The sequence below is a fragment of the Onychomys torridus genome, chromosome 18 (genome assembly GCF_903995425.1).
Source record: "Onychomys torridus chromosome 18, mOncTor1.1, whole genome shotgun sequence".
In the NCBI taxonomy this organism is placed as follows: Eukaryota; Metazoa; Chordata; class Mammalia; order Rodentia; family Cricetidae; genus Onychomys; species Onychomys torridus.
In genome coordinates, this window is record NC_050460.1 from 45,322,034 (window position 1) to 45,348,605 (window position 26,572).

Below are 26,572 nucleotides of genomic sequence, written 5' to 3' on the forward strand. Positions count from 1 at the left end.
TGTTTGTTTGTTTGTTTATTCAGGACAGAGTTTCCCATTGGCCTGGAGCTCACAGACTTGATGTGGGTGGTGTGGTTGGCTAGCATGCACCAGAGGTCACTTTGTTCCATCTTCCCAGCCCTGGGACCACAGCATACTCAAGCCCTCAGATTCACGCAACAAACATTTTACTAAACAAACTGTCCCTCGACCCTTCTAGGTTACAACTTCTAGAATGAACTGTTCTGTTTGCTCCCAAGGGGAGCCAATCTCCAAGTTGATTTTCCTGAGTTGTTTGAAACCTTGGCCTGCTCTGGACTCTCGGCTCTGCTTACAGGAGACAATGGTTTCTGGTGATTGCTGGGGAAAGCCCGTTGAGATTTCAGCTAGGCAGACACTGTGTACCAGAAGTGCCTCAATCCTCCGGGCTATTGTTAGCTATCTGGGCCACTGTGGCCAGGTCCCTCCAGAACACTCTGCCTTGGCTCCTGTATTCAGGGCTGCGCTTGGTGCTCAGCCCAAGCGGAGAAAGTGGGAAGCCCTGACCCACACAGCTGCTCTAAATGTAGTCCCAGGTTAATCACGCTGACTGCCTGAGTCCTCTCCTTGTCACTGGGTCTTTCCCCTCTGAGTCTGGAGCATGCCCAGAAGAGACCCTAGTACCTAGGCCGTCTTTCCTATGATTTGGATACATTGTTTCCTTGCCAGTCAGGGTTCTGCCTAATATGTCAGTGAAGCTTCAGGTTTCCTCGAGACCCTTCCAAGGCCTCATTACTGTATATTCAGGAGGTTGCGTTATTTATCTTAAAGAGATCACACACACACACACACACACACACACACACACACACATACACGTCAAGACTCACAAAACTGGCATCTGTCTTCTAAACAGGATTTCTACATAATGGTCACCATTCTGACGGACAGATAATCAAGAAACGGCAGGACAGAGGCAGAAAGAAAGACCATGTGAACAAAACCGTAGCTCAGCTTTCATCAGTCAGCAGTGGGGGAATGCAGAAAGTCTCCCAAATGAGAACACTGTGAATTCAGCAAGGCTGTGAAAGTCAATTGTATTTCTACACATGACAAATACAACATGCCATTTTTTTAATGATGCCATTTATAGTTGCATTAAAAAAAATGAAACTCAGCCGGGCGGCGGGGGCACGTGCCTTTTCATCCCAGCACTTGGGAGGCAGGGGCAGGAGGATCTCAATGAGTTCGAGGTCAGCCTGGTCTACAGAGTGAGTTCCAGGACAGCCTGGTCTACAGAGTGAGTTCCAGGACAGCCAGGACTGTTACACAGAAAAACCCTATGTAAAAAAAAAAAAAAAGAAAGAAAGAAAGAAAGAAAGAAAGAAAGAAAGACCTGTGAATAAAGGTTACCAAAGATTTGGTAAGACCTACAGAAATGATTTGAAATCTTTACCGAGATAACGTCACGGGTCTGAGAGGCAGCTCAGTGGAGAGCCTGACTGCCTTGCATACGCTTAGATTCCATTCTCAGTAACACATTCTCTCCTTAATCCTTGCACTCAAGAGACTGGGAACTCAAGAGAAGGTCAGCCTGGAGTTCCAGGCCAGCGGGAACTGCAAAACCCTGTTTCAGAAAATCTAAAGTCCAAACCAAACCAAACCAATTCGTTAAAGGATACCTAAGGAAATGGAAAAATACACGGCGTCTTTGACATTAAAGCCTTCTTTTTCTGAGACAGGGTTTAACAACAGAGCCCCAGACTGACCTGAAACTACTCTGTAGCTCAGGGGGATCTGAAATTTGTGGTCTTTCGGCTTCACCCTCCCAAGTAGCTGGGAGGACAGGCCTGCTCCGCCAAGCTCAGCTAATGTCCAGACTACTTTAAAAATCGTACAAAAAAGAAAAGGCTAAGCAATTCCATAGAAAAATAAGAACACCTAGGTCCAGCATGATGGCTCCGGAGTAAAACTGTTTGCCGACAAGTCTGAAGGCCTGAACTCTGTCCCAGGAACCCACATGGTGGGAGGAGAGAACTGACCCCTGAAAGTTAATCCTCTGACCGCCATATTCACACCATGGCATAGGAACACGCAAAGTAAATAAATCAATAAAGTTAAAAATGAAACAACTAAATAATGTGAGACAGCACTTCATACCCATTATAATGGTTAAACTGGTAGCGTCGATATCGGCAAGGATGCAGAATAACCAAAATCCTTACATTATTTTGGTGAGAACATAAACCAGGACAATTCTTTGGGAAAACAATTTGCTTCTGTTATGAAGTTGCAGTTATACATCCAATGCCTACAGTTCCATCTCTACTCACACTAACCTAACCTGTAAAACTCATTCATGGAATGTATTAGAAGTATATACCATTATTCGTGTGGGGTAAAAAAAAACACTGAAGCAAACCAGATGTACACGGGTAACATGACAATCTAGCCACGTGATAACATACTGCACAGCAATGGAAATGAGTCAATAGTTATAGATACTTAAGGAAGCAAAGTCACGGAGCAAAAGACTATTGACAGTCTCATTGCATTTATCTAGTTGTGGTGCCTGTCCTGGATCTCGCTCTGTAGCCCAGGCTGACCTCCGAACTCACAGAGATCTGCCTGGCTCTGCCTCATGAGTGCTGGGATTAAAGACGTGCACCACTGCTACCTAGCACAGTCATCTAAAATTTTTACATGACAGACTTATGATGAACATGCGTGCGTGCAAGCACCTTCACCTGCCGAGCCATCTTGCTGACCCCTAACTTTTTTTTTTCTTTTTAAATTGTAGACAAAGTAGACACTCACACATTGCTAGACGTCATCAATTATGAACAAGTTACCAGCAGCTTGTTAGAATACAGCATCTGGCCTCATCTGAAGACCCTGACTCAGGGGCTCCTGGGTATAGATAGCCTATGAAGTTGCCTGCCTGTTCAGTCCTGGAGATGCTCATGCTGCTGGTCCAGCGAGCCACTCTGCCTGCCGTAGAAGCTACTCGAAGCTGTCCTCTCTTTCTTCAAAACCATCTAACTCTCACCCTTCATGTTTTGGCTCCGTCAGTTTGTCCAGTTTTTTTTTTTTTGTTTTTGTTTTTTTCTCCAAGACAGGGTTTCTCTGTGTAGCCCTAACTGTCCTGGAACTCGCTCTGTTGACCAGGCTGGCCTTGAACTCACAGAGATCCGCCTGCCTCTGCCTCCCGAGTGCTGGGATTAAAGGCGTGTGCCGCCACGCCACCACCAACACCTGGGGGCATGCTACTTTTAAGCAATGTCCAGGAATAGCGCAATAAGGAAACCTAACAACCACAGCAGGTACTGATAGCTATAAAGAAGTAAACATGTACGGCCTTTGAAGTCTGTACAAGCAGACACGGAAGGACCCAGCTGTACATTCCTGGGCAACGAATCTGGAGTCGGGACACAGGAAGGCATCAGGGCCACCTGCCATGAATTCCTGCAGACTTGTCCATCCACAGCTACTGCACCAATGGGTGCCATTTTCTAAGACCCCAAATGAGACTCTGCCCAAACTTAACAGGCTTTCCAGAAATGCTAATTTTGGCGAGATAGGATCTTGATTCTGCTGAGAGATCTCAGCACCATTAACTTGGAAACCAAGAAAAATAAGCACAGATGTGTTTTCAGCTTGCTAAGCTGAAGTCACAAGAACGTGGGTAAAATGCCGATTATACACGGGAGCCTGGAGACAGCCGCCCAGCACACTGTTTTCTTTCTGACCATGATACTCCTATTTTATAAGCTGAAATGACTTATTATTTTACCTTTTTTTGAGACAAAGTCTTAGGCTACCCTGGAACTCATTATTTTTATTTTATTTTATTTTATTTTTTTACTTTTGAGCTGAGGATCGAACCCAGGGCCTTGTGCTTGCTAGGCAAGCGCTCTATCACTGAGCTAAATCCCCAACCCAAAGTAAAATTAATGGTTTTTTTTGCTTTTGTTTTTGTTAGTTTTGTTTGTTTGTTTGTTTGTTTGTTTTTGAGACAGGGTTTCTCTGTTTAGCTTTGCGCCTTTCCTGGAACTCACTTTGTAGCCCAGGTTGGCCTTGAACTCACAGAGATCCGCCTGCCTCTGCCTCCCGAGTGCTGGGATTAAAGGCATGCGCCACCACCGCCCGAACTATGATGAAGAACCCTATGGATCAGAAATCTGTGTTGCTGGACCCTTTGAGATGTTCCAGGAACTTTAGGGCTGCCACAAGCAGGTTTCAGGAGCTCTCTGCTCAACTTCTTTAAGCCTAACCTTACTGATTTTATCTTAAAAGTGTGTGTGTGTGTGTGAGAGAGAGAGAGAGAGAGAGACAGACAGACAGACAGACAGACAGACAGAGACAGAGAGAGGGGAGTGGATTTAGGGGAATTTTTTTCTGGGGGAGTTGCTGTTGGGGGAAAGTTGGAGACTGTTTTCCATTCTAGTCCTGGATTCTGTCACTGTGTGACCAGTCCCTTTATAACACTAGGGAAACACATCACTCCCTCCGTCCTTTTAGGTTAGATCAACTTAGCTTTTATATAAGGCACAGGGGCGCTGAGGCAGACTTTTGCCAGTGTCCAGGCTAACTCTTTGGATGTTCTAATTCCTTTGAGACAGGGTCTCGGGTTTTCTTCAACTCATGTGTAGCTAAGGATGACCATGAACTCCCCATCCTCTGGGGTGCTGGGGCAGGAGTTCAACACCACGGGCCTGACTCTGTCTGCATTTCTGACTGAGGACAGGCCCTTTTCAGCCCCTCAGACTCACAGCTCATCGACATCCTCTACAAACCCGCTGTTTCTTCCACTTGGCCAGTCCTGGCCCATGGTGACTTTTGTTTTGTTTTATAGGTACCCAGCTTCAAACTTGTGGAAGAATTTAGTGTGTGTGTGTGTGTGTGTGTGTGTGTGTATGCAGGTATACATATACATGCTTGTGGAAGCCAGAGGTTGACATCAGGTATCATTCCTTAGTTTCTCTCTCTCTCTCTCTCTCTCTCTCTCTCTCTCTCTCTCTCTCTCTCTCTCTCTTCCAGTTTATTTATTTATTTTTTTATATTTTCTTTCAGTGTGTTTTGGTCATCTAAGGCCTCCCATTTCCCTTCAGACCCCGTCCAGACCTCCTTCTCTGCCTTACCTCCCTCCCGACTTCATGACCTCTTTTTACCTCTCCCCGAGTCCACCTGTGCTGCCTTTATGCACATGGGTATGGAGCCATTTACTGGAGTGTAAGCACCCTACTATCCACCAGGGAACCCCCAGGAGCAGCTTGCTGCCTCCCCAGCACGGTATTGCCCAGGCTTTTCAAATGGAGTAGTTTCTGAAGTCATGCCTTCCATCTCGTCAGTCACGGGGTTCAGCTGCCTCTCAACACTGGTCTCTGACACCCTCTCTTCTCCTTCTCCTGGCATGCACCCACCACCCCTGGAGTGTCTGGTGCCTGGGACACCTTCCACGGCTTCCCCAGAAGACTCGGCCTTCCGCCCTTTCCTGATCTAACCCAGCCTTCCGGAATCATCCTCCCGAATGGCCCCTTTCACCTTGCACACACAACCTTAGACGGTTTCCAGTGTGTTCTGGACTTTGCTTTACAAGTCCTTCAGAATCATCTGGCTCCGTTCTCCTTTCTGGGTAGGTCAGTCTCCTCCCCGTCAGATAAAAATATTACAATGCCCACATCTGTAGCCTGTGAACAGGCCTCCTTGGCAGGTCAGGCTTCATCCTTTGCAGTTGCCTCTGGGCTTTTTCACTTGCTTTTTCTACCCCCACTCCCACTCCAGGGTCCAATGCTTGCTTTATCCTGCATTCCAGGCAGGCATACTGATGTCCCTTTTCTTGTTTTTCGAGACAGGGTTTCTCTGTGTAGTTTTGCGCCTTTCCTGGAACTCACTCTGTAGCCCAGGCTGGCCTCGAACTCACAGAGATCTGCCTGCCTCTGCTGGGATTAAAGGCGAGCGCCACCACCGCCCGACCTGATGTCTCTTTTGAGCTACAACTGCATTTTTTTAAGGTAATCTCATGGAGCCTAGTCTAGCCTCAAACTTGCTATGTAGCTAAGGATGACCTTGAACTTCTGACCCTTCTACCTTCCAAGTACTGATTATAGGCGTGTGTCACCTCGTCTGGTTTCATGTGGGGCTGGGGACCAAACTAAGGCGTCCCCAGCCCTGCTCCTTGTATATCCCTCATTATATGATACTGCAGCGTTCTGATTACATGTCTGATTTCTGTACTCGATTATGAGTTGCCCTCTGAGAATGGTTTAGATGTGGTTTTAAAACAAGGTTGCTAACCTCCTATAGCTCCCTGCTTTGAACTCCTGGGGAACAGCTGTAGTGACTCACTAGGTGTTGGTTGAATAATGAGTAAGTCCATTTCAAACTAGCTCCTGGTAGCCGACCAGGAAAATTATAGTTCTCTTCACACAATTGCAGTCTGGAAATTCAGTACAAGTTCATTCAGAAATGAATGTAAAGAATTCCCACAGGTCTCCTGGCCTCAGAACAATTGTTGGTATAGACATGAACTCTATCAGGAGAGACATTCGTCCCAGGTAAAATGAGTATCACTTCATAGAAGCCACATACACGACTCTCACTTTGTGTGCGCATACATGTTTTGTGTGTGAGCACGAGGGTATGCGTGTTCACATGTGTGGGTTCATGTCCATGCATGGGGTCGGGGGAGGTTGAAGTCACATCAGATGTCTTCCTCTATTGTGCTCCACTTTATTTACTGAGGCAAGGTCTGTTCTGAACATGGAGCTTGCCCATTCCGTCTAGTCTAGTTAATCAGTACATCTGCAAATCCTGCATTCACGTGGGTTCTGGAGAGCTGAACTCTGGCCCTCATGTCTGCACTGTAATCCACTGAGCCACCTCTCTAGCTTGGAAATGTATAGATCTGTACATTTTTGCCTGGCTGATTAACCAGTTTTGGGTGGCTACTGGATTACATTGATTGGGGAAGGGGTAATTAATAATCCTGGGTGATTTTTTGGGGTGGTGTGTACTGAATTGGTTCTTATAGCCGAGGGAGGCTGTCACCACTGAGCAAAGGGAAGAATGACTCCTTTTTCTTAAGAAACCAGTCTGTTGGACTGGACCTCTCTGAGAGGTGTGTGTGTGTGTGTGTGTGTGTGTGTGTGTGTGTGTGTGTGTGTGTTCTGTAATCTAAGGGCTCACAGCCTACTTAGACTGACCAGAAGCCATGGAGGGACATGTGTCATGCTTCTGGAATGACACCTCACAAGCTTTACTGACCAGAGGCCAGGCAGTGTGTCATTAGTTACAGTTAAAGGAGAAGGTTGAACACCATTGTCCGCAGTATCTTTGGCCAATGTCTAACTCATGATTTAAATGTGAGGCAAATCTCTTGCTTTTCTGGTTTTATTGGTTTGTTTGTTTTTAGCACTCAGATGGTGTCCTCTGCCTTCTACTCTCCCAAATGAGGAGAACCAAGATCAATTGCTCATGCCAAGTGCAATGAAGCTACATTAGGAACCAGCTTCACTCTGCACGCTCTCCTCAGGGTTCTCCATACTCTTCACACTCCAAGGGACTTCTCCAGTCACTAACTAGGAGAATGTCCCTGAAAGTATAGTCTTCCCCACCCACTATTTATTCATTGATTCACTCAACATTCCTTAGTGACTAGCATGGGTCAGAAGTGATGCTTGATGCTCAAGACTCAAAACCCTCCAGACCCTGCTTTGAAGGTCAGTCGGGTAACCTGATAGTAAACCGTCTACATCACTGTGAAAGTAATATTGGATATGCTTTATGTTACCCTTGAAAGCAAAATTTGATATATGAGTACGTCTTTGGGCCAGAATGCCTTCAATTAGTATGCATATATAAAATACAAATGTTCATATTAATATGATTGCTTTATAGTATGAATATTATGAAAGAAAAAGATGAAATACTGTTGACTTACAGAAAACAAAGTACACGTGGTAATGATGTCATATTCTAGCAGTGATTAGGTGATTAGGGAAGCATAGTAACACTTACAGGTCTCTGAATACTAGTAATTCTCCACAAAACCAATCTATTTTAGTGGCACTGTTGGCACATTACCATGTGGTAATAAGAGAGGGAACAAATGTCACCTGGGAAGCTAAGGTTGGTTCCAGGTTCCATGGGACCACAAACAGAGATGGGAATATCTAAAAGTATAAACTAATGTTAGGACATACTGCCCTGTGTGGTGGATATAAGCCCTGAAGCTTTTGCCTTGTGTGCCTAGAATGGCTGACCAGGCACAGCAAAGATGAGTGTCTTCCGGGCTGGGGAGATGGCACAGTGGTAGAGAGCTTGACTTCCAAACATGGGAGTCTAAATTTGTAAAAGCCAGATGTGGTAGTGTCTGTCTGTTCTTCCAGGGCTCTCTGTTGGTGAGATGGGAGCTGAAGGCAGAGAACTCCCGGAAATGCCAGGGCTGGCTGATGCACACTCACATGCATGCACACACATACAACGAACATCCCCTCTACTCATTAGACATATTAGGGAAAGACTTGGGAATTAGGGAGAATAGTGCTTTATATACATGGAATGAATTTTTAAAAACTGACCTTACCCACCGTGTTATTCTATCTTTTTTAAAAAAGCATTTTAATATTTATTTATTATGTACACAGGAGAGGGTGCGAGATCTCATTATAGGTGGTTGTGAGCCACCATGTGGGTGCTGGGAATTGAGCTCAGGACCTCTGGAAGAGCAGTCGGTGCTCTTAACCTCTGAGCCATCTCTCCAGCCGAGTTATTCTATCTTAAAAGCTATATTACTAATCTCCTCCCCATTTGTTTTAATTATTTGAGACAAGGTCACATGTGGTCCAAGCTGGCCCTGAACTCACCATGTAACTGAGATTGGCCTAGAACTCCAACCTGACTTCCATCAGCATCCACACACATATGCATATACATACATTTTTTAAAAATCTTAAAAATATGTGGCTTTTGAACCCAGGACCTCTGGAAGAGCAGCCAATGCTCTTAACCACTGAGCCGTCTCTCCAGCCCCCAAATATATGGCTTTTAGAAGGGAAAAAAAAAAAAAAAGTTGAGATAGGGTTTTATGTAGCCCAGACGGTCTTGAACTCTATAATGTAGTCAAAGATGCCCTTAAACTCCAGATCCTTTTCGCCTCTCCCTCCTGACTGCTGGACCACAGGCTTGTGCCACCACATGTGGTTTTCTGTGGTGTTGAGGGAATCTGGGACTTCCAGCGTGCTAGCTAGACAAGCATTCTGCCAGCCCAAGAAGTTTTATTTATTGCAAAGCAGGGGTGAGGGGCTGAACTCCGGCCCTCACACATGCTGAGCAAGTACACTCTTCCAGCACCAAGCCAACGACAACCACAGCCATAAGAACAATTTGAATCACTTACAGAGCTAACGTTAGCTTCCTGCCTTTCATCCTAGCTCCTTTACTCAAAGGAGGTATGGGATTTTCTGGAACAACCATCACGGCAGACAGATAGCATTGCTAAACACCCCTCGCTGGCTGTTTTTACCTTACTTGGGGCGGTGGAATTCCTACCACTATGCAATCCAACTGGACTCGGCTTCCTTCCGGGACTTCTCGGCTCCGTAACTTCTGTGTGAAGCGGGGAGGCTGCCCTAGAGGTTCTTCGTAGTACAGGGACGAAGGCGAAGACCCCGGGGTGCTGTCGCCAGCAGCAGCCTCGCCCGCAGCCAGCTCGGCTTCCCGCCTCTTGGCTTCCCGCTGCTCGATCGCGTGGTTCAGCTCGTTGTCCCTGCTGTCTGCGGGGATGGGGATGGGTACCGAGGCTCTTTCTCGCCTCTCTGTCAGATCTGAGAAAGCGGGGCTGTTTTCCTGCGGGACTTTGTTTGGGGATTCCGTTTTGCTCTTGTGGGTTTTGCAGGCCCGAGGTCTGATCCTCTTGGAGCTGTGAGCCTTGAAGAGGGAGGACAGCTCTTCGATGAAATCGGCGGCCTTGTTCAGGAATACTTTCTTGGACTGGGTTTCAGAACTGTACTGTGGCCTCTTCGTCTCCGGGGGACTGTCCTTAGCGCGGGCGGGACCTCGGGGGCTGTCCTGGCAGAAGGCAGGTTCGAAGCTTGGTTTGGGCGAAAGCTTCTTCGTCTGGTCAGCAGACAGGCGATTCCGAGCTCGCGCTTCATCCACTCTCTCCAGAGGGTCGTGGTTGATGGCCAGCCTCGCCAGGTTGACACTCTCGTCTAACTCTTCTTGGCTCAGGAAGGCGGAAAGATCCGGAAGGTCCTCTGCGCCCCCTCCTTCTGCAGCCCCAGCAGAGCTGCCGAAGTGGAAAGGGTTGGAGGAGGAGGGCTCTGCTCGGCTTCGCTCATTGTCCCCACGATGTCTGGTTTCAGCCAGATAGCTTTCTCTCAGAAGCTGAGAGATGGAAGTGGATGCTTCTATGCTGTCGTCTTGCATGCTGTAATAAAGTGATGGGCATAGGAAAAAAAAATTGAGATCACTGCCACGGAATAACAAGCCTGTATTTACTATAGCGCTGACGTAAGTTATGTAAAAAATGCTTAAATCACCTAATGTCGGCACTTTCATAAAAGCGAAAGACTTAACAATGACTCCTCATTGTAAAAAGGAAATGAAACTCAATTAAGTTTCTCTAAAATTAAAAATAAAATCCTGCCGGGTATGGTGGCAAATGCCCTGGATCCCAGCACTTAGGAGGCAGATGCAGGATCTACCTCTGTGAGTTCTGGGGCAGCCTGATCTACATAGTCAGTTCCAGGATAACCAGGGCTATATAGAGATACCCTGTCTCAAAAATCCAAAACAAGCAAGCAAGCAAACAAACAAACAAAGAAAAAACACCCAGGGATTACTATTTCAGGACTTTACATTAAATTCAATTGTACAAGCTATGAGATGACCATAGCGATTTTATACAGTGTTGGGGCTGAGGGTGGAACTCCGTGGGAGAACGCTTCCCTAAGCCTAATTTATAAAATTATGTTTATCTATTATTTATTTATTCATTCATTCATTCATTCATTCATTGTTGTGTAAGGCATACATGTGTCGTGGAGGTTCTTTCTTCCGCCATGTAGTTCTAGGGATCACATTTGAGCTTGGCTGCAAGCACCTTTACCCACCAAGCCATCTCAACCCATCTACGCCTGATTTTGTTAACTGTTGCAATGGTCTTTTCGGTTATGGTGTGTTTTCATATTCAAAACAGATCCGTTCTGCATCGTTTCCTCATTCTTGCCAATTTTGTTAACTTGATGATAGTAGAATTATAGAAAAATAAAAGACACTGACAGCATATTCTCCTTTAACTGACTGAAAAATGTAGTCTAGATATATATGGCTTGTGAAAAATAAAGCATGTTTATGTTGTTGGACTAGAGTCAAGCTGTTTAAATTTAGTGTTGGTGCTGGGCTCAGTCTGTTCTTGAAAGCTAAGATAATCTGGCCTTCGTGATGAGTCTAAGTTGTGGGGCTTTGTGTTTTGTTTGTTTGTTTAGATTTAAAATGAAAAAACATCTGTAAGTCTGTGCAAAGTATATACACGAATGCCAGGGATCAATGAGACCAGAGGTGTCAACTCCCAATGTGGGTGCTGAGAATAAACCTGGGTCCTCTGCAAGAGCTCTTAAGTGTGTGCTCTTAACGACTGGGCCACCTCTCCAGCCCCAAGTCTAGGTTTTTAAGAGGATCTTAAATTAACATTGGTTAAGAGAAGACATGAGAGGTAGCTGAATGTAGCACTTGGCAGGGGACTTCACATACCTTAGTTTGTAAACTGTGAATATATGAATATATCACTTTTTGAAAATAAATATTTTGTTTCATTATTGGAGACAGCATTTCTGTGTGTAACAGCCCTGGCTGTCCTGGAACTCACTCTGTAGACCAGGCTGGCGTTGAACTCACAGAGATCCGCCTGGCTCTGCCTCCCGAGTGCTGGGATTAAAGGTGTGTGCCACCACCGCTAGGCAAAAATGAATATTTCTAAAACTGTAAGAAATAGTATGGGGCTGGAGAGTTGGCTCAATGCTTAAGAGAGCACTTTTTCTTTCCTTCTTTCTTTCGTTCTTTCTTTCTTTCTTTTTTTTTTTTTGGTTTTTCGAGACAGGGTTTCTCTGTGTAGTTTTGTGCCTTTCCTGGAACTCGCTTTGGAGACCAGGCTGGCCTTGAACTCACAAAGATCTGCCTGGCTCTGCCTCCTGAGTGCTGGGACTAAAGGCGTGCGCCACCACCGCCCGGAGCACTTGTTCTTTCAAAGGACCCGAGTTTGATCCCTAGCACCCACATGGATGCTCACCACTTCCACAGGCACCAGGTATACATGTGGGCACATACGTACACGCAGGCGAAGCACTCATATGAGTAAAATTTAAAAATCTAAAAAAAGTTAAAAATAAAGACAGACAGACAGACAGAAAGGACAATAGCAGAATGTGATGCGTGCTGGTGATGTGACCCATGTGTTGATTCAGCCCTTTACTAGAGGGGTAGCAAACTTGTAACTCCCAGGCTGTTAATTCTCTCCTATCCTGAACAGGTGCTCAGGGATGCCTAGAACCTTCCCATTGACCTTGACTTGCTTTGCACCCCACCCTTTAGCTCCACCCACCCTCAGATACCGAGACTGAATGAAGATGATTTGCCATTCTTTGCTACTAGGTATTGGCCTTGTCCTGGGAAGATGGGGAAGAAAATACTACCCCCACTCTCTGTTGTCTCTAAGATTCATGACAAAGCCTGTTTCAGTCCGTCCATCTCCTCTGCCTGACCCGGCAGCCATCTTCTGCCTGACACAGCAGCCCCTCACTTACATCACACTGAAGGCTTCCTAGGAGCTTCCCTGGCTCCCAAACTTCCGCAGTGCTATCCCAAACTAACCTCTCAGTTGGCAAAGAAGGCGGTCACCTTGAGAGGGCAATTAGAGATAGCTGGGAAAGGGTGGCTGGCAGAGAAATGTTTTTCACACCCTTGCCAGCAGAGCCTGGGATGGTTCTGACTGGAGTTGCTTATTTCAGTAAAGTCTATTGTGCCTTCAAAGGTGATGACTTTAACATTCAAGGGGGGTTGGGTGAAACCATCTCTTTAATCTAGAAAGATGGCCATTACGGTATGGACGATAATAGGAAAGTTGGAACTCTGTCCAATAAGATAAGCAAATTATGATATGCTCATTTACCAGGATAGTTTTAAATTTTGTAGAATGATAATATGCAAAGTAGCACATGCAAGCAAAACTAATATCTCAGCTGAAAAATTTCATTTGTGCGTGAACTCTGTGGAAGAACAGATGTATGAAATAAGGCTCAAAAATGCTATTTGAAAGCTTACTTAATCTACTGACTACCATCAGTAATTCATAAACCAATTGTTATCATAAACCCTTTTGTTATCAACTACTTCTTCAGCTTAGTTTGAGTTTCTGAATCACTGAAGTGTGGGGGTGAAAAGTAACGCTGCCTCAGAAAGCAAGATGCTTTTCCGTCTGAGGGCTGCTGATGTTTACTATGTCTGAGGGCTGCTGATGTTTACTACATCTGAGGGCTGCTGATGTTTACTATGTCTGAGGGCTGCTGATGTTTACTACGCCGTGATGTGACTTTGTCTTTAGCTCTGCGTGTTGCGTTGGCTTAGATCTTGAGCCAACACAGAAGCAAGCATTGACCTCAGAATCAGAGAGAGCTGAGTTCAAAGGATGGCTTCATCTCTCAGCAGGCGACTGAGACATTGAGTGACTTCTCCGGGTTTGTCTTCCTTATCTTTAATTCCACGCCATCTCTTTCTCCGGAAGGTAGGAGCGACAACTTCCAGAAGGTGAGGGAAGCCCTTCACACGTGGCCTGTGGCTGTGAGGATGCCATTGGCATTATTATTTTAAAAAGAAATGGACATTTCTTTTTCGTCCTAAAACAGCACAAATATTAATGCTGACAACATTCCAGAAAGTTTATATATCGGGTGGAAGTGGAAAAAAAGAATAGTCACTGATTTCTCTCTCTAGTTTTTTGGGTGTTTTTTTTTTTTTTTTTTTTTTTTTAAATGTGAGTGCCAACTGAGATATGTGTGCTTGTTTTTATGTCTATGGTTATAAAAACTATTTCGATAATAAAACTTCCAAGTATTCAAAAATAAAGAATTTATGTAGCAGTTTAATATTTTATGCTCCAAGATGAGTGCTTGGCACTCAACACCTAATGCTTCCTGGATGTATTGAGTTGAGAAAGTCCAGCTCCTGGAAGCCTTCCTCTCAAGCTGTAAAAGAGGGAAGACAACAGTAGCCGTCTCTAGGCTGAAGTGATGGTTAAATGGTCTGGGCACTTGGCATTTAGTACACAATCAATAGATGGTGGTTACTCCTGTCACGTAACATCCACGGCCGTTCATGATGGAGAAAGAGTAGCACATTGACCTCTAGACTCTACTGACCCAGGATGTCTGCATTCTGCTGAGACAGAGGCTCAGGAATGGGCTGTCCTTACTTCAAAACACTGTCTGTATTCTTTCTGATTGCACCGCTCACTGCTCCCACCTCTCCTTACTCTCTTACTAGACTAAATTCTGTGTAGTTTATTACTTATTCTTACTTAGCCAAGCCTTCACCATCCTGGAACCCCTTCCCTCTCTCCAACATGCCTGAAAACCTCATGTTCTTATCACCAAACGCAGCACTTAAGGAAATACGTTGAATTTGTCTGTTTACTTTTTTTCTGTGTCTCTTATATTGTTCCATGTTCTCTCCCCAGACCAAGAGCAGAAGGCAGTCAGCAAATATCCACTGCATTATTTTGTTCACCAGAACTTCCTATTAGCTCTATGACTTTTTTTTTTTTAATTTCAGGGTTAGGTAAAAAAGATAAAATGACAAATGAAAACTTATAGTTGCCAGGCGGTGGTGGCGCATGCCTGTAATCCCAGCACTCGGGAGGCAGAGGCAGGTGGATCTCTGTGAGTTCGAGGCCAGCCTGGTCTACAGAGCTAGTCCAACTCCAAAGCTACAGAGAAGCCCAGTCTCAAAACACAACAACAAAAAAAGAAAAAAAGAAAAAAAAAGAAAGAAAAGAAAATTTATAGTCAAAATAAAAACTATATGATACTGCAAGAAAGAAAGAAAAAAAAAGGGCTTCATACACATTAGGCAAGTGTTTTAACACTGGTCACAACCCTACCATCTAATAAGTATTAGTTGAGCATCTTCTATGTGACAGATGCCATTCAAGGTACTGAGGATTCAGTGGCCAATAAAAGACAGAGCTTCTGGTTTTATCGAACTGATTTCCCGGGGGTGATGATACCAATGCTAAGAACAAAAAATTAAGTAGGGTGTGGTGGTCCCCTCTAAAGGAGGGAGGGTGGTCAAGAAGGGTGAGTTACTTTAGCTGGGAAGGACAAGAAAATCTATTCTGGAGACATCAGCAATCTGACCAACTGGGGAGACTATTCTTTACCAAGGAAGAGATGTCAAGGTCAAAAAGGATACGTGTTTGGTGTGTGTGTTTGGTGTGTCGGGTCAAACCCTATATACCCAATGAGTGAAAAAAGAGAATGAAAGACATGAGGTTGGAAATGTACAAGGCCATAGACTGGGTGTGGTGGCACATGCCTGTAATCCCAGCGCTTGGAAGGCTGAGGCAGGTGCATCGCCATAGGTCCCCAGATCAGTCTGGACTACATAGTGAGTTCCGGGACAGCCTGAGCTACAGAGTAGGACCCTGTCTCAAAAACAAACAAATAAATAATAAAAATAAAAACAAGAAAAAGAAAGGAAAGAAAGAGGAGGAAAAAAGTAGAAGGTCAGGTCATATTAGGCCTTGCAGAACATGGGAAGGACTTCAATTTTTTATTTTTTTTTTACCTTATGAATGGAGAAGATTAATAGGAATCAGTTGTGATGTGTTATGCAAGTGACAGGGGTATGGGCCAGTGAGTGAAAGCAGCAGGAGGTGGTAAGGAATGGTTGGATTTGAGCTCTCTTTTGAAAGCAGAGGCCAACGATTTGCTCATAGGTTGAGAATGAGAGATGAGAGAAAGACCAGGGTATTTATGACCTGAGCAACTGGGTAGCTGGCAGAACCAGGTTTGGGGAAAGGAGACCATGAGTGTTCTCTTAGACATTTCATCTGGGGGTGTTCTGGAACATTTGGCCATAGTCTCATGTTTGCCCCTTGTAAATTGAAATGTAGCTTTATGCCACCTTCAAACTAAGAGTAGTAATTGCTCTTGAGAGGACATTGTGGTATTTGTGAACTGGACCATGCTGGAAATGAAGCACCCCCATCAGTCCTCTGGATAGACTTGGCTATCGTCCTAAGTCAGAGTGGCACAGAGAGAAGTTACTCAGCTGAATTTCTTTGTGTTTTCTTTCCCCTGTGACTTTTCCTGAGGAGAGTCTACACTGAGAACTTGTTTGCTTAAAACAAAACACAACAAACAAAAACTAGATGCGAATGCCTTGAGTGCTCTCTCTCTGCTGGTCTCTGTCTCTGTCTCTCTTTCTCCATTGGCACAGGGTCTCACGGTGTAATCCTAGCTGACCTGGGATTTACTATGTAGACCAGGGTGGACACAAACTCATAAAGACCCACCTTCATCCTGGAGTGCTGAGATTAAAGGTGTATGCTACTCTGCTTGCTTCCTTCCTCCCTCTGGTGCTTGGGGTTGAACCCAGGACTTCTGGCATGCTGGGCAAGTGTCTATTACTAAGCTCTATCCCCAGCCCATGGGACATATTTCTTGACCCATTATAACTTAGTGCTCTCCTTCTTCGGGCTCTAAAATGACCCTGTTGTTGGAAAGATCATACACTATAAATTGATCTTTCATTTGTAAGGTGACCATTTATGTTGGGACTTTGGGGATTTAGTTCAGTGGTAGCACATTTGCCTCCTATAGAGGAGGCAGGCCCTGGGTTGGATCTCCTGCATCACACAAACAAACAAACAAGCAAACAAACTGTGGTATTGCCCAGAGAACTGGCAAAGCCCACCATCAAACAACTCAAATTTAAACATAAGTGCTAGATTTTTCTGTCTATGAAATATTAATGCTTGTTTATTACTTTATTATTATTTTTGGTGCTAGGGACTAAACTTGGAGCCTTGCACATGCTAAACATGTCAAGTATCATTATAATATATTTAATTGAAAAAAAAAAACAAAACAACCACAGAGGTTGGAGGTGAGGAGAGGTTGCTCAAGAGACCAGAATCTCAACTAGACAGAAGAGATACGTTCTGAAGATTCTCTGTGCAAGTATGGTAACTACAAGCAACACAACAGTGTATGTCAAAGTATAAGTATGTGAGGTATATTAATTAGCTTGACTTAATCACTGTAATATATATACATGTATATATATATATGTATATATAAAGAGCAAAACACTATGTTACTACCATCCATAATTAACCTTAGTAAAGCTGTAAAACAGGAAACATCTTTTATACACAGCTCTTTAAACACTGCTGGACACTCACTGCTGTGTGGGGAACACATTCATAAAACCACAACAAAAACAAAGCAAACTCATAAAACCCAAATCTAATTTCTAGGATGCCACAAAAACAGCCCAAAATTTAATAGGTACTGATGAAGGATGCTGGGACAGGAAAAGTTAGTCATGTTTCAGCAACTTACCTTCAACTGCAGCCACACACACACACACACACACACACACACACACACACACACACACACACACACACACCCCATGCTTACTGCCTAGGCTTTAAAAATAGAGTGTTGTGCACATTTAAGATAATTATGTTCTGCCAATATGTAATGACTAGGCCTAGTCATTACGTTTTCATTAGGGAACAGTAAGACAGTGTTCTCTTTGGGGCTTTGTTTGTGTCTTTGTGACAGGTTCTCTTGTGGCCCATGCTACTCCCAAATTTGACTTGTAGTTGAGAGTAACCTTGAAAATTCTCATCCTCCTGCCTCTACCTCCTGAGTGCTGCTTTTTTACAAAATTACATTTTTGTCGGGCGGCGGTGACGCATGCCTTGGATCCCAGCACTTGGGAGGCAGAGCCAGGTGGATCTCTGTGAGTTCGAGGCCAGCTTGGGCGACAGAGTGAGATCTAGGAAAGGCTCCAAAGCTGCACAGAGAAACCCTGTCTCAAAAAGCAAATAAATAAATAAATAAATAAATAAATAAATAAATAAATAAACAAAAATAAAATAAAAAATTACATTTTCTTCATTGAGGGAGAGAGACCATGAGTGCGTGCATATGTATACCATTGTTTATATGTGGAGGTCAGAGGGCAAGTTGTGGGAGTCGGCACTCTCCTACCATGTAGGTCTCAGGAATTGAACTCAGGCCATTAGGCTTGGCAGCAGACACCTTTACCTATTAAACCATCTCACTGGCCCCACTTTTTTTTTTTTTTTCCTTAAGACAGAATTTCCCTATGTAGCTCAGTCTAGCCTCTCTCAATACTCCCGCCTTAGCTTTCTGAGTGTTGAGATTACAGATAGAATGTCCCAGAATTACCCAGCATAAATGAATTCTTTGGGAGAAACCCTTGCTTGGAGAACTGTGTACGGAACACCTTTTAAACACTGGGCTGCAAGTGAGACGTACTTTGTGCACCATTACAATGCCTGTCCCTCGATACTACATTGATCATCTTGACCTTTGTGGTATTTCTAGTCTATTTGTAATGTGGATGGCATTGGTAATTTAACGCATTGGTATAGGCAGACGTGGGCATGAGATATGGGAAAGGGCCAAAGGTCGGGAAATAATGTGACTCATTCTTTTAAAGAACTTCTAGTCTGGAGGAACAAAAACAGTAGACAAAGATAAATCCAGACAACAGACGCGGTAAGAGACTACGTTGGGGGTGAACCCAGAGGCACACACATGTAATCCCAGCACCTAGAAGGCTGAGGGAGGAGGGTTGTGAGTTTGAGACCAGCCTGGGCTACACGGCAAGATCCTGGGTTTTAAAAAGCTGTTTGCTCGTTTAAAGATGAAAAAGAATGTGTTGGGACAGAGGCAAAGCTGAGACCACACACAGGAGAATTAGTAAGAGTCTCTAACATAGACCGCTCCCCGAAGGCCAGAGTCTGACAGGAAAAGGACTTTGAGAACATATGGCAAAGCCAGGCTGGCCATTCGCTCGGTGCTTACATAAAATTGATAAAGGCCAGTAAGTAGGAAAGAAAGATTTCACTGATGTTCAAGGGGGGGAGATTGGCTTTCCAGTACAGCGTGTATGTTTTGTACACAGAAGAGGACCAATGAGAAACTGAAAGGGATTAATGGGAGAGCTACTGGTGCCAGAGCCCAGTTACTACTGGATCTGACACACAGCGAATAATTGATAATCAGAAAATCCTGGGGTCTGTCAAAAGAACAATGGAAGGGAGCTGCTATTAAAAGGTGTTTGCAGGCTGAAGTAGTTCCATGGTACAACCATCTACCTAGCATGTACAAAGTGCTGAGTTTTAGCCTCAGCATGGGGGTGGGGAGAGAGAGAGAGAGAGAGAGAGAGAGAGAGAGAGAGAGAGAGAGAGAGGATATGTAGAGTGTGGAGAGGTTGATGGTAGTCCCAATGACAGGTATGGAAGCTGTTTGAAGCACAGTGCGAGTATATAGAGCAGTGATCCTCAACCCTCCTAACTCTGCGACCCTTCAATACAGTTCCTCACATTGTGGTGACCCCCAACCATAAAATATACTTCATAACTGTCATTTTGCTAGTGTCTTGAATCATAATGTGCTTCCTGATGGTCTTAGGTGATTCCTGTGAAAGGGTCGTTTGGCCCCCAAAGGAGCCATAACCAACAGGTTAAGAACCACTGATACAGAAAATCGCAAATGTAAAATTTCTGTCAATCCTTATAAGATGAAATTTTCTTTTCTTTTTTTTTTTTTATTAAGAAAAGTAAGGAGAAAAAGGACCCCCTTACGTTCTTCAACCTCTATTTATATCAGTTCTTTGTAGCTCAGATAAGTTAGACTTTGAAAACAGGTAAGTTCCCTAATTAAAGTGGTACAACGTGTTTCCAAGGTTGGGAGGTAAGTGCCCCAGGTGAGTTTGCGGTCTCAAGATCTCGTCCTAGATGAAGTGGGGTCTGGGGGCTCTGTTGAGGAGAGGGTGCAGTGAGGCTCCAGGGGAAGGCGATGAGCCAGGCCGCCTGTGCCTGTGCAGAGCTTGCCAAGGTGACTCATTCTGTGTGAGCTCTGGGAATTCTCTAGTGTCCACAGGTATAGTCACACTTAACATTCACTGGCACCAAAAATATGTATCTATCCAAAATATGCCCTTGAACCGAGAAGCTGGCCTAGCTGCTAAGAGCACTTGTTGCTCCAGGCATGGTGACGCACGCCTTTAACCCCAGCACTCAGGAGGCAGAGCCAGGCGGATCTCTGTGAGTTCAAGGCCAGCCTGGTCTACCAAGTGAGTTCTAGGACAGCCAGGGCTGTTACACAGAGAAAACCTGTGTCAAGAAAAAACAAAAAACAAAAATCAAGAGCCCTTGTTGCTCTTGCAGTGGACCCAGGTTTAAGCCCAAGTGCTCCAGTTCCAGGGGTCCCAGTGCTGTCTTCTGACCTTCTGACCATGTGGCACACATACATACAGGCAGATTGTTTCCTTGAAGCAAATGTGTGACAGTCTAGAAATTTTTAAAAGCGTCCTGTGGGCAATCGTAGAAACTCATGAAAACATGCCTGTAGTGCCTCATTAGTTTTTAATCTCCAAGCAAAGGGAAAAGGCTTTTTAAAACAAAACAAAACAAAACACCTTTCTGGGTCATTTCTTTTCAAAACTTAATTTGTAAAAACTATCTCAGTGAATTCCAAAACTGGCTTGTATAGTATAATAATCCTCTAAATTCATTGTGCTCCTAAATTGCAGTTCCGAGTGGATACCTTTTAAAAACACTGTTGTTATAATTATTATATTGTGCGTGTGTGCCACCACATGGTGTGGAGGTCAGAGGAAAACTTTTAGGAGTCTGTTCTCTCCTTACACGAGACAGGTCTTGGGGATGGACCTCAGGTCAAACAGTTGGCAGCACGTCCCTTACCCATCACACCATCTCGCTGTCCCAGTGAGTGTGTATTGTTACTGCTGTAGCAGAAATACCTGAGGAGCCTTTGCAGTGAATTATAGGCGGTGAAGGAGGTGGTGGTCCACAGAATTGTAATTTTCATTAGCTACACAGTCTCAGCGGGGAGATAGACAACATTCCAGAATTTGGAGAGTGTCCAACTGTTTGTTTCATAGTTTTCTTACTCTCTCAATTTCTGAAAGTGTAATCTCCACACATCTCAGATTTCCTGTGGTGGCCCTGGTTTTAAATATTTTGCTTGTTATCAAATAGAATGTCAGAGATAGTATCTGTAAGTGTAGACATTCTTGACTTCCTAGAAAAAAATACTTTAGATTTTTTTAATGAATCTGAGAGTGTTATTAAGGAGAAATTGTGAAGTTATGACAAATTTTAATTCATAACCTATAAAGTTCATTTTCTCATTATTAAATTATTACTGACATGAAAGTGACCAAATTACCTTAATGATTTGAGAGAGAAAAAAGTGCATAGCTATTTCATCTCTCTCAAATTGAGTGATGAGAGTAACTTTACTAAGTACATGAAAATTTGTTGGTAAGGTGATACCATTTCTTCACATCACTCACTCCTTTTGACTGGAGACACCGAGTAATCTACCTTTTCTCTTTGCTTGTATTGTTTTAAAATTATTCAAGATGTGCATCTAATTGCTGCTAAGACCTAAGAGTCCAGTGTGCTGGGCCAAACATTTGCCAGTGACTGTCAAGTATCTGAGAGACAGAGAGAGAGACAGAGAGAGAGAGAGACACAGAGAGAGACACAGAGAGAGAGGAGAGAGAGAGAGAGAGAGAGAGAGAGAGAGAGAGAGAGAGAGAGAGAGAGAGCGGTGTTCCTGAGCAGGCTTTCTGCAGCTGTTGTGTACATTAATCCAGGGAGCAGATCTCCCAACACTAAATATAGCAAGCAGATCCTTTTACAAGATAAAAAAAAAAGTTTTAAATGAAAGTCTTCAACCATGGAGTCACATTATTTTAGATTTGATTTCCTTTAAGAGGGAAACAGGCATTGCACACATATAAACAACATTAGTGTGATCGAGAGTATGCAGATGTCAGTAATATTTGTCATGGTTTCCTCTGTCAAAGCACTTTTCCTTAGAACTCAAACGGACTCAAGTAGGACACCATCTCCGAGAGTTTCATCCCCCATTCCAAAAGCTTTGGAATAGAGAGCCTTATTTTCCATTTAATTGTGTATCTCATCATACGTAATTAGAAAGTTACCCTAGCTTTCACTCTAAGGAACAGTAATGAGCTCCCTGAAATACCCCTTTCCCCACCGTCAGCCGCCCACGATCGGAACACACTTTTCCCAGACCGAATCTGAATATTACCTTTCTTTTTTTAGGTGACCCAGATGAGAATGTCCAACCCGGGCAGGCTTCTTCTGAGATGTCAATTATCCAAGGAGAAGTTTTCGACGAAAACACGGGAGGAAAAGGAAATTCTTCACGCCCTTGGAAGGAGAGAGTAGCCGTCCATAGAGAACGCCGAGTTAACCTTAGTTTCGGTGAAGATGGCTGTTGGAAGCCGGGCAACCTGTCACCACCGCGGCCAAGAGCATTTGTCGGCTCCCAGGTCCCAAGTTATTTTGAGCTGTATTAAACCATGTGCCTGCGAAACATTCCACCTGATTGGACAGGAGAAAACTGAGCAAAGGGATTCCATTGCGGGACAGCACCTACGGGAGCTGGGGTTAGTGGTATTTTTCTACCTATGGAATTTCATTTACAGCTGGAAGCTCAAGGTGTTTAATTGATTGATATTTTGAATTAATAGTAAATGAACTGTATCACACTCCACCTGTCAAAGAAAATGGCATTGCTTTAAAATGTACCAGAATTCGTCACTTTTACTGTTATTAATTTTAAAAATAGACATATTTATCTCTGTGAGTTTGTGTGTGTGGTGCATGCGTGTGTGTGGGTGCACACGGGCGCCCCGGTGTGCCTGAGGAGATAAAGGGACAGCTTTCAGGATCGCTGTCTTCTTCCACCATATGGACACAGGGATCAAATTCAGATTGTCACACTTATCAGCGGCACCTTTACCTCCTGAGACATCTCATTGGTCTGGTATTTTTCATTTTAATCAATGGAAAACTTACTCCTATTTTACTACTAAGATACTGAGGAACTCTGTCTGTGGGAAGGAAATACAGAGCTGAAATAAATAACTTGAAGCCAAGAGCTTTTTAAAACTCTCGGTCTACAGGGAACTAATTCCAAAGCACAGACAAAAAAAAAAAAAAGAAAAAGAAAACTCCATTAGCTTGAGAATAAATACAGGAACAAATACATATGAACGACTGTCTTCATAAAAGACAAATTAGGTTAAATGTGTTGGTGCATGCCTTTAGTCTTAGCACTCAGGAGGCAGAGGGGAGAGTGGATTTCTTGAGTGCCAGGCTAGCCTGGTCTACCTAGCAAGTTCCAGGCTTGCCAAGGCTACATAGTAAGACCCTGTAAAAAATTAATTAATTAATTAATTAATTAATTAATTAATTAATTAATAAGTTAATTAATTTAAAACCCACCAGGCAGTGGTGGTGCACGCCTTTAATCCCAGCACTCAGGAGGCAGAACCAGGCAGATCTCTGTGAGTTCAAGGCCAGCCTGGTCTACAGAATGGGTTCTGGGATAGGCTCCAAAGCTACACAGAGAAACCCTGTCTCGAAAAACCAAGAGAAAAAAAAAATGAAAATAAATAAATACATACATACATAAATACATAAATCCCCACAAATTGGATAAGCTTAAAAGTGAAAATGAGGTCTAGCAAGATGGCTCAGTGGGTACAGGCTTTTTGCCACCAAGCTGATGACCTGGGACCCAACGGTGAAAAGAAAATGAATTTTTGTTTGTACACACACACACACACACACACACACACACACACACACTTCAAGCTGATGAATTCTTACTGTGAGTACCCAGGGATAACTTCTTGTATATTACTTTGAAAAAAAAAATGTTAGTTGTCTTCTTTAATAAGCATTACCAATCAGTAAGAAAAAGAAAAGAAATCCTTAACCTGGTCACATCTGTTCAGATAGTAATCCTGTAAAAGCATAGGTTCTGGCCAGGCGGTGGTGGTGCACTCCTATAATCCCAGCACTCAGGAGCCAGAGGCAGGGGGATCTCTGAGTTCAAGGCCTGGTCTATAGAGTAAGTTCCAGGACAGCAAGGACTAAATAGAGAAACCCTTTCTTGGAAAAAAAAAAGTATAGGTTCTTTGGTGTTAATTTCATGTATTTTTAGAATATGAGTCTTGAAAAACATTAGCTCCATTAGTACAGATTAAGGGGTGGCTTAATACTGCTGTCTGGTCAGAAGATTACATTCTGAAATTGTCTTGAATGCCAGAAATTTTTCTTCTTTCCTTCCTTCCTTCCTTCCTTCCTTCCTTCTTTCCTTCCTTCCTTCCTTCCTTCCTTCCTTCCTTCCTTCCTTCCTTCCTTCCTTCCTTCCTTCCCTCCCTGCTTTTTTTCCCTCTGTGTAGCCCTGGCTGTCCTGGAACTCACACTGTAGACCAGGCTGGCCTTGAACTCAGAGAGCTACTGGCCTCTGCCTCCCGAGTGCTGGGATAAAAGGCAGGAATTATTTTTTCAAGGATTGTTTTCAAATCTTGTGACATGAAATAGATTGGTTAAAATGTTAGTTTAAAATAGTTAGGTTAAAATGACACAACTGTTTACAAGTTTCCTTATATCCATTCACTCAATACATATTGACTTAATTCTCCTCATGTGTCCTGTGTCATGCAGTATGTGTAAAGAAGTGTGCAAAATACACACATCTCCCTGTCCTTGTGGAACTTACTAAGAGATCTTCATTCTCTTCAGCCATCTTGAGACTTTCTGTGGCACATTGGATAGAGGTGAAATTTGTTTATTGTGGTCACGTCAGAGGTATCTCTGTATCTTTTGTTACCAGGTCTTATGTGGGGAAAAAGAACTATTATTAAAGAGAGAGAGGAACACAGAAAGAGGCGAGTTATCTGGTTAGATTGCTTTTAGAAATTTCTAGTGGAATTCAAAAATTGGCCTATAAAGTAACAGATTTCTGCATGGCATTTTACTACCCACTTAATTTTGGTTGGTCCTCTTCTTCACTCTGCCCCTCTCCCCCATCTTTCTGCTACCCCATCCCTGCCAATACCCTTCCATCCCCAGAGAGTCCCACTTTACTCCCATATCACCTTAGTCTATTATCCTTCCCAATCGCTCACTGGCCATCAAGACTATTTAACTCTGTCCTATCATGGTGGCACACACACATCTAATCCTACCACTCCTGAGGCTGAGGCAGGAGAATTATAAATTGAAGGCTAGCCTGGGTTACAGTTTAAAAAAGAAAAGGTTATCCAATTTTGTTTCTACATTTTGCTGTGAATTCAAGGCCAGCTTGGGTGACTGGAGTACCGAGAGAGAACCTCTCTTGAAAAGCAACAACGGCAAAGTAGGTTTGGAGTGAGGTGAGCAGCTTAACGTCACAGCACTTACCCAGCATTCACAGGGCCCCGGGCTCAATCCTCAGCATCACCAAAAGCAATGAAGACCTTCTCCACCATCCCGACTAAATCTTAAGCCATAATCAGTCAGCACCCGTGTGGCTGGGCCTTAGGTGCAGACATGGAAAAGTGGAGCTTCTATATTGAGGAGCTAAAAAGCGTGCCACAAATTGGTCTCCCGAGGGGAAATGTTTATACGAACCATACTGAACATGTTAACGTCCCTGAAAACTGCCATGACAGGCCTGTATCTTATCCTTTATTTATGCATAAAATACTGAGTTGGGAGGAGTCCCTCACTCAAAGATGGACCAGCATCGGCAGGACAGTGAAACTAGGGATACATATCAAATATTAGAATCTATTCAAAATATAAAAGAATTACAGAAGAAACCAAGAATCTCTGCTCTCTCTCTCTCTCTCTCTCTCTCTCTCTGTCTCTCTCTCTCTCTTTGACGTTTTCAAAAACAAATACTGAACACATTTTTAGGCTCTTTTAAAATGCTAAGTATTAGGTATCTAGGTATTACTCAGCGTTTATGAGATGAGTGTTTTGCTTATATTACCTCAAGCTTGTCTAGATTTTGTCTCAGTCCTTTCCTTGCTTATCAGTAATAATTAAGCAAATATCATACCACAAACCTCTTAGGTTATTACCAGAGTTTATTGATGTGGAGAAAGATTCTTAAAGCTTTTAAAAACCTAACATAGCCATAGATTAACTTACTAGTGATGAGCAAACGTAAGTTACATGTCTTAAACCTTCCCCACAAAGCGGTGCAGTCCAGCTACGTATGTTACTGTGTTTTGAGCTGATTCTCAGCTTGCTTTCAGCTGTTCCTTTAACACAGCTTAGGCACACTGAGATGAGCCACGGGGATGCCAAGGAATCTGTCTTCACTTGGAGGAGAGACGTGAGTCTCCGTAATTAGGAGATGCATATACCATTTTGATTTACTGTTTTCTATATTGCTATAAATTCCACTGTCTAAAAAGAACTTCCTCCACATACCAAAGTTTTAAT

At 43.7% G+C, this 26,572-nt stretch overlaps 1 protein-coding gene and 1 pseudogene across 2 annotated transcripts in view; both read right to left on the reverse strand.

The window, feature by feature from the left end:
* Mypn (myopalladin) overlaps window positions 1-22,614 on the reverse strand; it is an 86,745-nt gene extending 64,131 nt beyond the window's left edge. Inside the window, exons 1-2 of one of the 2 annotated variants that reach the window (XM_036168185.1) lie at window positions 22,371-22,614; window positions 9,485-10,390 (exon numbers count right to left, since the gene is read on the reverse strand). In XM_036168185.1, coding sequence (XP_036024078.1) covers window positions 9,485-10,389 — 905 coding nt within the window. In that variant the 5' untranslated portion in view covers window position 10,390; window positions 22,371-22,614. Of the gene's footprint in view, window positions 1-9,484; window positions 10,391-22,370 lie in introns of those variants that run through there. The other variant, XM_036168186.1, reaches the window with a different exon arrangement.
* On the reverse strand, window positions 7,371-7,568 carry LOC118570124 (annotated as a pseudogene).
* Window positions 22,615-26,572: the final 3,958 nt, after the last annotated feature.